Source organism: Lactuca virosa, chromosome 2, assembly GCF_052849685.1.
Source record: "Lactuca virosa cultivar CGN04683 chromosome 2, Lactuca_virosa_CGN04683_v6, whole genome shotgun sequence".
NCBI lineage: Eukaryota > Viridiplantae > Streptophyta > Magnoliopsida > Asterales > Asteraceae > Lactuca > Lactuca virosa.
The window spans coordinates 289,764,153-289,779,318 of NC_136427.1; the positions used below are offsets into that span (position 1 = coordinate 289,764,153).

Sequence of the window (15,166 nt, forward strand, 5' to 3'; positions counted from 1 at the left end):
TTATACAACAAAATATAAACTAATATTTAAAGCTTCATATTCATTTTCAAAACATATCATCCTTCCTTTTGACCATACCATTAGTTCTTGTATCACACATTATCAAACAAACATAAGGTAATAAGCTAAAATTCTTAGTGTGTAATAGTTTTAATTCATCGAATACATATTCATCAATATTATTTAAAGACCTTAAAAAAAGTAAACTAATTAATAAAAACATGATCTACTTCAGATAATATTAATTGATAACACCAACTAAGATTTACCATTATTAGACATAATCGTTTATCACCAATGATTATTGCCTTATAACACCATATAAGGCTTCCAACATTTCACCAATAGACATTAGTCTCCTTTACACTCATACATCTAAGACAATTAACAAATCATCATCACACATTATTATTCACAATAAGATTATGTGCGTGCAATAATAAATGCATTAATAAGATACTTCATAAACATCATGATGGAGTAAGTTTACTCACCTTATCAAGGCTTATGTGAGTGGTACTCCAATCATCGAACTCCTTTTCCCTTATCATTTCTTTCGGTTACTAGAACATAAATGTACATATACATGCTATAAGTTTACTATACAACTTCATACGCCATGATTAAACTCCTTTTATTAACTAATTATGTAGATTTCTACTCGTATATAATCAAGTTTAACAGTTAAGTCATTTTATATAACTTAACCCATTAAGACACCATTATTCTATATAAAAGTTCAATTCATAATGCATAGCATGCAACTCCTAATACACAATTATATTAAATTCTTATATATAGCTTCACAACTTAATTAATACAAGTTATTTGTCATAATAGTAATTATAAACTAATTAATCCATTAAGCCATGGACTTAATTTCATCATTCAAGAAGTTACCAAACTAGGGTTCATCCAAAAATTCTTCAACTTGCTACATAATCCATGAGTAAGCATAACAAAGAATCTCAAGAAGTTATTGTTGGAAATAGATGTCCAATTTCATAACTAATTGGTGTAACTTTAGGAATAATAGCAAAGTCCTTTTGGGTTATCCTGAAGAGCAGAAATAACTAGAAATAGTTTTAGGAGATTGAGATAATAGTATATTAATTTATTATATGATTAATAAATTAATTAGAAACTAGCTAAAATTAATTTGAATTAATTTGGAAATAATTTAGGATTAATCTGAAGTACAATGACTGAATGTCAATTGTTCAATAATTAAACAAAGGGAACATTCTGGAACCCCACAGTCGGTGGACAATTTGGAGCCTCCTTGGAGGGTTTCATAATTAATCCAAGTAACAGATAAGGCAGTGATTTAAATTAGGATTAAATATGATTATTTAATTGATTCAAATCAGGGTTATCCTGTTACCACCACAACAATATAAAGGGACCTTGGGGTGCTCATATTTTCATCCCTCTCCTCCTCTTTAAAGGTTGAAAAATTTGTTTCTCACCTTGCTCTCTCTCTCTCTCTCTCTCTCTCTCTCTCATCAATCTCCTTAGTTTCTAGGGTTCTTGGTTTTGGATGTGAAACATTAGAGGTACTATACTTTGGGTACTAGTCTTCCAAAAAGCAACAAAACATCAAGAGTTCAAGTCTATAAGACAATCAAATTGTCTAAACATTAGTATTCGAACCCCTCCTCTTTTAGCTTCTTAAGTCAGTTTTAAAAGTATGTTGCTATAATAGTAAAACTTAGATCATAGGGTGCATGTACAATTATGATAATTTTTGAATACTTCCGTTGCAATGATCTAGTATATAGTTGCATAGAAAACCCAACGCTTATTACAACACCTCAACTCTAATTTCACCCTAGAAATTCCAGATTATATTTAGGGTTTTATTGAAAACCTTCAATTTCACCATCTAACCAATATTCAAAATCAAGAGAGGGAGGTATATTACCTTGATACAAGGATTTGAAAGCTAAATCTTTGAAATTCTTAAGCTCCGACACCTTTGTTGGATGTGTGTGCGTGTGTGTGAAAATTGCAACTAAGTGTGTATTTTTGCAAGTATGGGATCAAAATGACCGATTGAGTGCTACTTTTTATTTCTATGTCTGCAACGTCATCGCGTCGCGATCCATATTGGGTTGCGTCGCACTTCTGACTTTTCGCGACACTTTTATATCCCAACACTCCTTAACTGTCATAGTTAATGTTAGGTAACCCACTTTCGTTGTGTCGCGATAAGACTCTTTTGCGTCACGTTTTCTCCAAAGTACATTGCGTTCAATATTCAACTTACGTAACTCAGTTACCGTCTCGAATACGTGTCGTGACCCTCTCTTGTCGCGTCGTGATTTCTTCTAATTATGTTTTCTTTGTAATTTTTCTATGCGTAGCTTCAACTACTTGTACCTTTATACTAATAAGGCTTAATATTGTTCCACGAAACATTATAACAACTCTTACTACATACATACATAATTATTACATCGTAAGTTTAGAAAATAAGTATCATACACCTTGTTAAACATCTTGATACCGTTAGATCAAATGTCTTTTGGTAATTTATCTACCTTTTAGTGAGAAAATTATAAAAAGACATAAAATAATTGGTTATCCAGTACCAAAAACAGTTATAAAATCTAAAGAATCGGTGAAACCGGTTTTAGTTCCAACATAATAAAAACCGCCGATTTCGGTTGACAATTAGAGCGGGTATCCATCTATGCTCACCTATTTATGGAGGAGGTGGTTGACGGTGGTGATTGGTGACAGTGATGGTAGTGTTGGTGATGATTAAGGAAGGACGTGGTGGATGGTGGGGATCGGTGACAAATGTGATATTGATTGGTGGAGGTGGTTAATAAAAAATGTTACAATTTTAGTGTTTATGGGGGTGGTGGTGAGATAAGGGTCCTAATTTTTTTATAATAATAAATAATTAAACAGAAGAAAAAATTGTAATAATTAAAAAAGTAACGGTGTTTGTTTTAGGAAGATTGAAGTTAGACTAATTTTAACAAAAGGGATCACTTATATCAATTTTCTTAAAGTTGGGCCAAATATGAAGATTGAAGGAAACCAAAGAGACAAAAAAATGTAATTTACTCTCTATATATTAAAAGTTAAAGTTGGTGATGGTATTTTTAGGTTATCCTGATGCACAACAGTATCTTGTCGTTTGCAGAGTTGCAGAATCTTTAACGAGTTCTCCCAATTAACCCTTGGCACATCATTAATAATCCCCATCTCTTCACAACTGTCTTCTCTCTTTTATAAGTTTCTTGGTTGTAGAGCCCTCTTAAAACAACTTTCCATTTTTATCGTTCCCCAAATAAACTCCTCCAACTGTCGCCGTCAGATCTCCATCTCTTACCCAATCCTAACCGTGCACTTCTCTGATCCTTACTCTCACTCCAACTTTCTCTCTCTAGCCCCCCATTCGTGGATCTCGTCACTCCTAAATTCTCTAATTGTTTACATCTCTTTTTTATCTCTAATAAGGAATCCTTCCTAAAGAAATATTTTCAACCTGGTTTTTCCTAATCGGATTATATCCATCTTTGAACCTTCTTGATTTGAAGTCGGTTTTTGTTTCTTTCTTGATTTCAAGTCGAGGTTTTGTTTTCTCATACGAATCTTTCCTAAATCCTTCTTTTCAGTTCCAGTTCTCGTAATCTAGTCACGAATCTCAAAAAACTTTCTTGATTTGAAGTTGGATTTTTGTATCTTTCTGGGTTTTGGTTTGTTTCCCTCATTTCTTCACCAAGAATCCCTCAGACTCACTGTTTTCAACTTGGTTTTCTGGGAATCCAATCATAAGCTTGTAATTTTCTTGATTCCAACTCGGGTACTTCTCGTTTTGTTACTTGAATTTGATTATGGAGGATCGGAACTACATCAGCCAGTCGTCCCAGCGAGTTCACGGCATGTCTGACATCGTTTTCGAGTGCGTGTTATCGTACATACACGACACACGTGACCGGCAGTCCATATCTTTGGTCTGCCGGAGGTTATGGCAACTCGAAGCTCATACACGAAAACACGTAACAATAGCACTGTGTTACACGGCAACTCCTAAACAGCTCTCACGGAGGTTCCCGTTTCTAGAGTCCTTGACAATAAAAGGGAAGCCACGCGCCGCCATGTATAACTTGATTCCGGAGGACTGGGGTGGGTTTGCAACGCCGTGGGTGGAGGAGATTGCGAAATCTTTCAGTTGCATAAAAGCTGTGCACTTCAGAAGGATGATTGTAAAGGATGAAGATCTTGAACTGTTAGCCCGTGAGCGTGGGTCTGTTCTTCAGGTTCTTAAGCTTGATAAATGTTCTGGATTTTCTACTGATGGGCTTCGCCATATTTGTCGCTCTTGCAGGTATTTTTGTCGTCTTATGGCTTCTATAAATAACGTGTTTAACTGTTAAAATCTCATCAGAGATTGGATTCATTGAGAGTTTAATCTTCACATTTTTATATAAAAACCTTTTTCTCTAAATTTATTTCTGGATTACTCTGTTGTGTTTTTCTTTTTTGGGAAATTGTTATACAGTTAAATGTCTTCTCTCCTTTTATTCTTTGCTCTGTTTCAATAATTTGTGAGTGCAAGTTATTAGTAGCGAAATTTACAAATGATCTATCTTTTTTTTTTCTTTTTTTTTTTTAATTTAATTTTAGAAGATTAGTGAATCTTTGGCAAATCTTTTATTTGACATCTTTAGAAGTTATCTCTGTTAAAACCCAACGATTCATATTTTTTTTTTCTTGATTTCTATGAATTAATAATTATGAGAGTAACGATGGATTCGGGTGAAATTATTTGACCTTGATGAAATGTTAGGTCCTCAATGTGAATGCTTGAATATATCTAGAAGGTTATGACATTTTCTTGAAATGCACTCAAAGCTATAATTAATCAACAAAAATGGCATTTTTCTACATAATTATGGTGGGGTTTTGATTTTCTGTAGATTACATTATTTGGTGCCATGTTTCCTTCTTTTATTCTTTTTCAGAATTATTTGATGCCATTAGTAGCAATTAACAGAGTGTTGTTTTTTAGCATGAATTACTTCTTGTCGTCGAGCTTCTTTTCTACATCCATCATTCAAGATTCATGATTACATTTGACTATTTTGTTTCACATTCATAGCTTTTGAAAACGTTTAGCATGGGGGTATTATTTAAATTCCTTGAAACTAGAAGAATTTATATTGATGTCAGAAAATTCATCAGTTTGACTTCAAATGTCAACGGATCATACTCGTCTAATACATATCAAACGCATTAATACTTGTTTCTTTTATGTGTCATACATAACAAGCTGTAAAACCCTTTTTGTTAATTCTAAAATGTGATTCTAGGAATTATATGCAATTGGACATGTTAAACTTATAGTTTTATGCAATTGCAGGAACCTTAGAGTCTTGTTTTTAGAAGAGAGCCAAATATTAGAAAAGGATGGAGAGTGGCTACATGAGCTTGCTATGAGCAACACAGGGGTACTCGAAACATTGAACTTTTACATGACAGATCTTAGCCAAGTTAGTGTTAAAGATCTAGAGCTAATAGCCAAGAAATGTTTGTATCTAGTATCTGTGAAGATAGGTGACTGTGAAATCTTGGAGCTTGTTGGATTCTTCAACCATGCTAATTCACTTGAAGAATTTGGCGGGGGTTGTTTCAATGAGCAAGCCGAACTGTATAATCATGTGATATACCCCCGAAGAGTGACCCACTTAGGTGTGAATTACATGAGTACAAGTGAAACTATCCTTGTTTTACCTTTTGCTTTTCGCCTCAAAAAACTGGATCTCCTCTATGCCCTTCTTGACACCGAAGACCACTGTCGCTTGCTCCAACGGTGCACCAGTTTGGAAATACTTGAGGTACAAACAAAGCTTGATTTTTGGTGTTTAAAAGATGTAAAAAGATAATAAAAAAAAAATATATAGTCACCCAACGTACATTATTATTGTTTCAGTAACTTTTTAGTTGAAAGAACTTGAAATGAACTAATTCTGAATTCAAATATATGAAAAAACAGACAAGAAACGTGATTGGAGACCGAGGAATGGAAGTTCTTGCGCAATACTGCAAGAAGCTAAAACGGCTTCGAGTGGAGCGAGGAGCAGATGAACAAGAAATGGAAGATGAAGAAGGTGTCGTTTCTCAAAGGGGATTGACGGCAGTAGCACAAGGGTGTCTAGACTTAGAATATATTGCAGTATACGTATCCGATATCACAAACGCAGCTCTAGAAACCATGGGCATGAACTTGAAAAAACTCAGAGATTTCCGTATGGTGTTGCTGGAACGAGAAGAAGTCATCACAGATTTGCCACTCGATAATGGAGTCCGATCTTTACTCAGTGGGTGCCAACAACTTAGAAGATTTGCACTGTATCTCCGGCCAGGAGGGCTAACGGACGTGGGTTTGGCTTATATTGGTCAAAACAGCCAAAATATAAGATGGATGTTGCTAGGGTATCTAGGGGAATCTGATACTGGGATTTTAGGGTTCTCGAGAGGATGCCCTAGCCTGCAAAAGCTTGAAGTGAGAGGGTGTTGTTTTAGTGAACGTGCACTTGCGATGGCTGTTTTACAGTTGAGGTCTTTAAGATACTTATGGGTACAAGGGTATCGGGGATCTCCGACTGGATGTGATCTGTTGGCAATGGCGCGACCTTTTTGGAATATTGAGATAATTCCTCCAAGAAAGGTTATTGGTGGAGATGGTAAAGAGAAAGAACATCATGCACATATACTTGCTTATTACTCGCTTGCTGGACCAAGAACAGATTTTCCGCCTTCTGTCATCCCACTTGACTCCATTGCTAGATGAATAAACACATGTACATAGGGTTCAGAATTTCAGTGAGGTAAAGTGTTTTTCTTGAACACAAGTCATAAATGGTCATCCATAGGCTGATATAATTGGTTCTACTTTGTTTAGTTTTTTTTTCCTTTTGTTTCTTGTATCATGCAGTTTTCTGTATCGTTACTGTTCATAATGGTTTCCTTTGGGTTGTCGTTACTTTTGGAATGGTAGGCATGTGATAGTTTTGTTATCTTAGAAAGATGTACAATTGATGAGCTATTGTCGGGATTAATATTGAGTTTTGAAGGACACAAGATATGTTTTGTTGATGTCGTTTGTCTTGTGATTAGCAATAGGATTCTATTTGGAAAATGAAGACCCAAAAAATTGAAAGACAATGGAATTTTAGAAAATAAAACTATAGATTCTTCATGAAAATCTATATGCTAAAGACTTGGAACAGTTTTCATATGAATAACCTTGTGGATGCTTTTGGCAAAACGTCAATTACTCTAGCAAATATTAGAATAACATATATGCTAAAGACTTGAACAGTTTTCATATGAATAGATGATATTGCCCAATGGGTTCGGTGATTTGGTCGTATTCTTATGTTACTGAATCTTGATTATTGCATCAAGATTCTGCTTTTTATTTAAGCGATTGGCTTCAGATTCTTGATAGAATATATTTAGAATAAATGTGAATATATTAGATTGGTTAATATTCTGTAACAAAATTGTGGACAGCAAAGAGCTTGTCAGCGTGGTCTTCTAAGGAATGGTTGGGTTAGCATCCATAGACGGGACAAGGATGCCTGCGGCCTTATATGCCATGGGCTATCCCTCTGTCTCTGTATTCGACTATGTCTTAGAGTCTTGGACCGACCCATGTAAACGTATAGATAAGAGATAGAGATAGGATATATTCAAACGTATCATTGTTATTATCAGATCCATGTATATAGGATCTGGAGTTTATCTCTTATATGTAATTTGTACGTATATATATTGAGTAAAAACCTATGAGGGTATTCACGGCAATTAACCTTTTTGACTTGGTATCAGAGCTAATCCTAGGGCTCCGTCCTTTATCTTCTTTCGGCTTCTAATCCTCTATCTCAGAATTGCCATCACCATGTCTACCATTACCTCTTCTAAAATTGTCACTGCTATCTCCTGTAAGCTTACTCGAACCAATTTCCTGCTATGGAAGGCCAAAGTCATACCCATACTACGAGGTGTCCTACTCTATGGATACCTCGATGACACTGCACCAAAACCCAATGTAAAAATAACTTCTGGAACCGGCGCAAAAATCAAAGAAATAGACAATCCCTTGTACAACACATGGTTCATTCAAGATCAAGCACTCATCGGGGCTCTTCTGTCCTCTATGACAGAAGATGTGCTTGCTCAACTCACAAGATGTACGAACTCGTCCTACGAGTTATGGACTTCCCTTAACACAATGTTCTCTGCTCAACATCGTGGAAACTCCATCCAAATACGTACTCAACTTTCAACTACTAAGAAAGGAGATATGACTGCATCAGAATACTATCAAAAGATGATCAATCTCGCTACTACTATGGCTAATATAGGCCACACCATGATTGATGAAGAATTCATCGGATACATCTTAGCGGGTTTGGGACCATGCCATGGCGATCTCTTCACTACCATCACCGTGTTAAGTAACCAGCAAGCTTTAACCCTTCCTGATTTCTCATATTTAATTGTTCATGAAGCATAAGCCAAAACCATGAACAACATGACAAAATTCTCATCCTCTGCCAACAATGTGACGCGCCACGAGCAAAACTCTTCACGACGAAACTATAACAACAATGATCCCTACAACCATCAGCATGGAAACAAAAAAGGTGGAGGAAGCAATTGTGGTCGTGGACGAGGCCATGGCAGGGGTAATGGAGGTCCATGATGTTCGGTATGCAACATCCATGGTCATACAACATTAAATTGTCAGAACAGGTTCAGTCATGCATATCAGGCTGATGAGTATCGTGGGGGGGCAACAATGCTACTACCAGTAGCTATTTCAATGATCCAAGTTGGTACCTTGGCATTGGAGCAACGAATCATCTCACAACGTGATATGGGTGATATTACTATTTTCAGTTTTTCGTTCTGTCGACTTGTTCTGCTTCACCACGAGGTGGTATCAGTACCACGACGTGGTGAACGTTTAGTAGGAATTTTTTTAATTACTTTTTGTTCGGTTTTACGTTTTTATTTTTGTTTTTGTTGCAGTAGTACATGACACGTGGATCAAACACACCTTTGACACCACCACTTGAAGATTCAGAGTCAACTTTTCATAAAAAGAAGGACAAGAATGTAGGAGAATCAGACACACCAAAGAAATCACCATTCAAGGATCTAAAATCAATTTTTCATAAAAAGAAAGGCAAGCAGGTAGGAGAATCAAGTAGCACCCCGAAAGATGAAGGCACTTTTAGAGGCATTAAGAACACTCCTGATAAAAAGGAAGATGGTTACGAAACAGACAGAGGAAGTGAACACGAAAGCGAGCCAAAAGACAAAATGACGGACATTGCTGATATGAAAATGGAGGCCTACAAGAAAAGAATACGAGAGGACACCGGTCCTGGACTTGTGCAACCCGCAATTCCCGCTACTGCTACCTTCGAGCTAAGGGATATATCCTTACTGCGCTAAAGGATATTCCATTTTCCGAAAAAGACCATGAAGATGCATACAAGCACCTCGATGAAGTCAACGACATAGCCAACTATTTCAACATCCCTAATGTTCCTCGAGAGACTATCTTGTTACGAATGCTTTCGGTTACTTTTAAAGGAGCAACTAAAGACTGGGTGAAGGCACTTGCACCAGGTACAATCACCACTTAGGCACAGATGCGTGAAGAATTCCTCCAACAATTTTGCCCACCATCTAAAGTTTCTAAACTCAAGAAGGCCATAGCAAACTTTGAGCAACAAATGGGGGAGTCCTTGTACGAATCTTGGGAAAGATACAATGGGTTACTCAGAAATTGTCCCCAAAATGATTTAAATGAGCAACAAGAGGTTTTGATCTTCTATGACGGGGTGAATGTCACGACAAGACAACTCATTGATTCGCAAGGACCTTTAACTAAGAAGAATCCTACTGAAATTAAAGAATTAATCGAAGAATTTTCGAAGCATTCACGGGAATATCACAACCCTCGTAATGATGGAACAAGGGGAATCGGGAATGGTGCATCGGAAGATATGGCGGCGGTTATGGCAATGTTAAGTAACATGGATAGAAGAATGACCAAGATGGACCAATCCATACACGCGATACGTGTGGGTTGTGAGAATTGCAATGGTCCACGTTTGATGAAAGATTTCCATCTTGATGAAAACGGGAATAGGAAGGCTCAAGTCTTCTATTCAAGTGGAGACCGATATGATGAAAATGAGAGGAAACCGAAGAAGAATGGTTGCCTTACGATGATTAGAAAAAGAAAAAAAGAAGAGAAATACAAGCAAAATGCAAGAGGGTTTTATCAAAAAAAAGAAAAAAAGAACTGGCATCCGAAAAGAAAGCGGACTTTGAAACAATGCTAACCCGCTTTGCAGCCGCGTCAGAAAAAATGCCTCATGAAACTGATGCAGCAATGAGAGATCATCTAACTCTAATAAAAGATCATCAGTCTTTACTTAGAAATCATCAAGCATCAATCAAAAACATTGAATCTCAACTCAGGCATTTAACTACATTGGTTAACGAGCGGTTACCTCCACTAATTCCCAATAAGAAACCACCACCACATGTCATGGCCATAGATACCGAAGAAGACACTATTTATGAGTTTTTAGAAGCCTTGGAAGAAGAGACAAAGCAAAGGTCTGAACATAAAAATTGTTGCTGAGTTACCGTCGTCACAACATGGAGATTCAATCTCCACGACGTGGCCTAGGTCTGAACAGAAAAATTCTTCTTGTGCTCAAGTTTTTCATACTCCTCTACCGTTTCCTTCTCGAGCCAAAATTCACCCGCTGGAGCAAGAACATAAAAATTTTATGAAGCAAGTTAAGGGTATTCCTATCAATACTTTTTATTATTGAATCTTTGGCACAAGTAGCCTAATATGCCAAATTTCTTCAAGGTTTACTCGATACTCGCCAACAATTAGAAAAGACCTCCAAGGTAGTCCTTAGTGAGCAGAGTTCTAAGGTTATTATGGAAGGGATACCAAAGAAGATGGGAGATCCTGGACGCCTTACACTTCCATGTGAGTTCAGAAACAATATGAAGACATATGCCTTAGCCGATTCTGGAGCTAGCATAAATTTGATGTCTTATTCGTTTTATCAGAAGCTCAACCTTCCAGAGTTGAAGGCTACTAGAATGACGATTCATATGGCCAATCGTTCAGTGACTCATCCTCAAGGCATAGTTGAGGACATATAAGTGAAAATTGGAAATTTTATTTTTCCAATTGATTTTGTAGTGCTAGATATGAAGGAGGATAAAGATGTCCCAATTATCCTTGGAAGCCCTTTGCTTAATACCGCACGAGTCTTGGTGGATATACGCGAGTCTAAGCTTACCTTACGAGTGGGAGATAATTAAATGACCTTTGGAGTGGAAGACGGATTCAAGAGAGATTATGCTCAAAATGAAATATTCTTTATGGATGAAGTAAACGAACTTGAAGAGTTGGAAAAATTAATGGAAGAAGAAATTCAAATAAAACAAGTCAAGCGTACTCAACCTAGAGCATCAATTCCAATAGTTTTTGAAGTCTTTGCTTATAAAACTCCAAGTTCTCTAGTTAGTGAGGAAAGTGAAGGATTTTAGGTGTCAAATGATGAAGAAGAAGTTACACAAGCCTTGATACAACCAACTTTGGATAAGGAGGATGTCGAATATAAGGAGGTACAAAAAGAAAAAGAAGGGCCTAAACTTGTTATGAAGAATAAAGAGGTGAAACGTAAGCACGAAGAAGGCAATTCTAAAGAGAAAAAGGAGAATTCTAAGAAAGCTTATTTGAGAAGAGTGCAAGCGTACAAGAAGAAATGGAAGGAGAAAAAGGTGCAAGTGAAGAGCCCAATCCCAACCGATTCAACATAGGGCGGCACGGAGTCCAGCTCATGACTCCTACAAAAAGAAGCGCTTCTCGGGAGGCAACCCGAGCTTGGTTTGCGTTTTTCTTTTCATTTTCCTTTTAGTTTTTGTGTTTTTTTTTATTTTTGCATATTTATTAGGATAGATCATAATCATAGTCATTTTGATTTTTAGAAAAAGGTAAAAATCAAGTGTGGGGTCCTTTTCGAAAAGTATATTATGAGCAACATTTTTTGAATTTAATCATGATTAACATATGTGAAAAGGGAAAATACTAGTTTTATGGATCATATGTACTAAATACTAATACCAAAAGTCAAGGTTTTGAACCCAACATTTCACCAGCCCATAAAAATTAGCCCAGCCCTGGTCCACGACTTGAAGCCCAAGTTCACGACGTGGAGTGGTCAAAATCCACGAACTTCAGTCAGCATATCAGTCGCTTCCTCAAAATCTTTTGTTCATAAATTACGCCGTGATATTGGAACTGGTCCCCCCACACTTCGATTTTTGTTGAATTCTTCGTTTTTCTTGCTTCTTTTCTACATTACATCATCAAAGATAAGTTCTACAAGTTTATTAATCTTTAATTTCCTAGATTTTTAGACATTTTGACTTAGGGTTTGTTCTTAAATCTTTAATGCCAAAATTGAGTCGATTTGTCAAGTGAATCGTGGTTGCATGTATGTTAAAAAGCCTTAGAATAACAGATTACACAAACCCCAAAAATCAATTTGAGTTCGATTTGACCTTGGAATGAACGATTGCATTTTTTGTCATGAATCGGCATCACGACGTGGTCTTCGTGACCACGACGTGAAAACTGGGCTAACAAGTTTTCTGCTATTTGCTTAATTGTTTGGTGGTTCTTGTGTTTTGTTTGCTGTTACTTTTTCAGGTACCATGGGACCAAGATGTGCAATTCCGGAAGAACAAGACCACATTGATGTTCCAAGTATACATCCATTATACCGATTTCCTCAAAATGTTTTGCAAACAATGCTCAATAATTTTGCAAACAAGGTAAGATAGTTGTACAATCAGGAGTTTGCATTGGCACCATTGGTCGATTGGTCATGGCTACGTGGGGTTGGTATGGTAGTGGAAGTGGAACGATACTGGACAAAGTTATTTGTAGGAGAAGGTTTCACTTTCCAGTGTAACGGGTGGCACATTTTATTTTCTATTCAAGAGCCCGTTTATCGAGAATTATCCGTTGAATTCTTTGCAACAGTCAGTTTTGAAGAACGAACAACCGGCCCGACATACAACTGGGCCCTTGCATTCCGATTGGGTGGTGTTTATAGAGAATGCAACCTTCGTGAATTTGCTTGGAGAATGGGGTTATATACTGAAGAGGAAACACAATCACCCCATTTTATCTTATTTCTACAAGGTTGTGTTCGAGATTTTACTATAGGATTGCTTGACGTACAGTTCTGGAGAAGCATTTCCAATCACGATTATAAATCACGTGATGCTTGTGAAGGACATATTCGGTCTCCTATTTATCGGTTCTTACATCGTCTTGTCACTTTCACTATTAACCACAAACATCATGGAGACAAGGTTCCTTCACATGATTTGTTCTACCTTTGGAGCATAATCATGCCAGGAGTTTTAAGTGACCTACCATAGATGCTTGCAAGATTTTTAGGGATGAAGGCGGCAAGTTCTTTGCCTGGTAGTCCCATTACTGGTGGACATTTGGTCACTCGCTAGCTCGCTCATATGGGATTTTGATTCCTAATTTTATTAGGAATCTGACACGTATTAAAGATTCTGATTTTGACAACTCAATTTTTGAGTCTTATGCGAGTTATGGTGAATACTGGCAGGGGATATATCGTACCACCGGAAGATGCTGAGCAACCAATTGGTCAACAAGGGGAGCAATCGAGGCAAAGGAGAAGGAGGAATGTTAGAGCTCATGGGGAAAAAGGCCGACAACAACAACCACCTCAATCATTTGAGGGTGGGGTACCAACCGACCCATTTTAAAGTTGGGTTGGTACTTATTTGGACAATCTCCGAAGGGGTGTTGATTATCACAATCAAGAAATCGATTTTTTATTTACACACCTTAATGTTGAGCGACCGCCAACCCTGCCGCCTCATTACCTGTATATTCCGACATGGGAGGAGTTATGGACGAGGCAAGGAGATGGAGTCGGGACAAGTGGAGCACGAGAGGACGACGATGATTATTGATTCTATCCTTTTATTAGTTTTTATTTTCTTAGTTTATTTTAGTGTGTTTTGTTTTTGTTTTTGTTTTTGAGTTTTTTTATATGGTATATATGTTTAAAAACTTGTAACCAAATTATGTGATGGTTGTTTTTCTTCTTTCCACAAATTGTTTGTTTTGTTGCAACTTTAGTAGAATATCATGAGAGAAAAATGAGAGAATAGAGATAAGAGCGTACGAAGAAAGCCGTGTGATTTAGAGTTACGAGTCGAAGCCCATAATTTTTAATAAGTGTGGGGTCAATATCGTTCGAGAAAAGAGATTAGAGGAAGAGAGAGTCTAGACATATTGAGTTTTGAGAAGAATCTTAATCCATTAAGAAGGTCAAATTAACATCACTTGCATGGAAGAAGTCTTGCAAAAACAGTTTTCTGGAACTCCCAGTTTTCACGACGTGGCCTTTCTTTCCACGTCGTGACTTGGATGCCATCACGATTTAGAAATTGTTTTACATCGACACCACAACGAGAATTACATCACCACGTCGTGAGCAGTAAAAATGGCATTTATTTTACTCTTCCAACCTTACAATGTGGCGTATGCTTTGAAGATCTTATGCACTACACTTTTTGAAGATGCAAGCTTCTGATTCACATTTTGTCGGCGCATTCACATGTATCAGAAGATCCAAGTTCCAGTCATATACTCAAGGTGTTCAAGTTTTCCACACGCATTCAGAATTCGATCTCGCCACTACTACTCCAGGAGTGTCTGTTCCTTTTCTCCATTTTATTTCTTTTAAATTATTTTATGCATACAGTGAGGGCATTATATGTAATAAGTGTGGGGTATTGGGTCGAAAAAGTAAATTGCTAGGAATTTAAAAAATTAGAAATAGATTTGAAATAATAATCTAAAAATTGAATCTAGTGATAATTAAAAACTTAAGTTGCTAGTGTTGCGTGAGATGATTCAATGCGAGCTCAAATGTTTAATTGAGCCAACATATGTTATAGTATATTTGTGACTTCCCTTTCCTAGTGAAAAGTCATGAGATATGAAATGTAATCTGATAGTTTATATGGC

General features: G+C 36.8%; 1 protein-coding gene and 1 non-coding gene across 2 annotated transcripts; one reads left to right on the forward strand and one right to left on the reverse strand.

The window, feature by feature from the left end:
• Positions 1–3,160: 3,160 nt before the first annotated feature.
• Positions 3,161–7,116, forward strand: LOC145161368 (coronatine-insensitive protein 1-like). The gene is made up of 3 exons (XM_079080880.1): positions 3,161–4,345; positions 5,381–5,855; positions 6,014–7,116. Exons 1-3 carry the CDS (start codon positions 3,852–3,854, stop codon positions 6,809–6,811), a joined length of 1,767 nt encoding a protein of 588 aa, XP_078937006.1. The 5' UTR covers positions 3,161–3,851; the 3' UTR covers positions 6,812–7,116.
• A 2,621-nt stretch (positions 7,117–9,737) lies between these two features.
• LOC145162058 (small nucleolar RNA R71) lies at positions 9,738–9,844 on the reverse strand. The gene has a single exon (XR_013738914.1). It is a non-coding gene; the product is annotated as a small nucleolar RNA R71 (small nucleolar RNA).
• Positions 9,845–15,166: the final 5,322 nt, after the last annotated feature.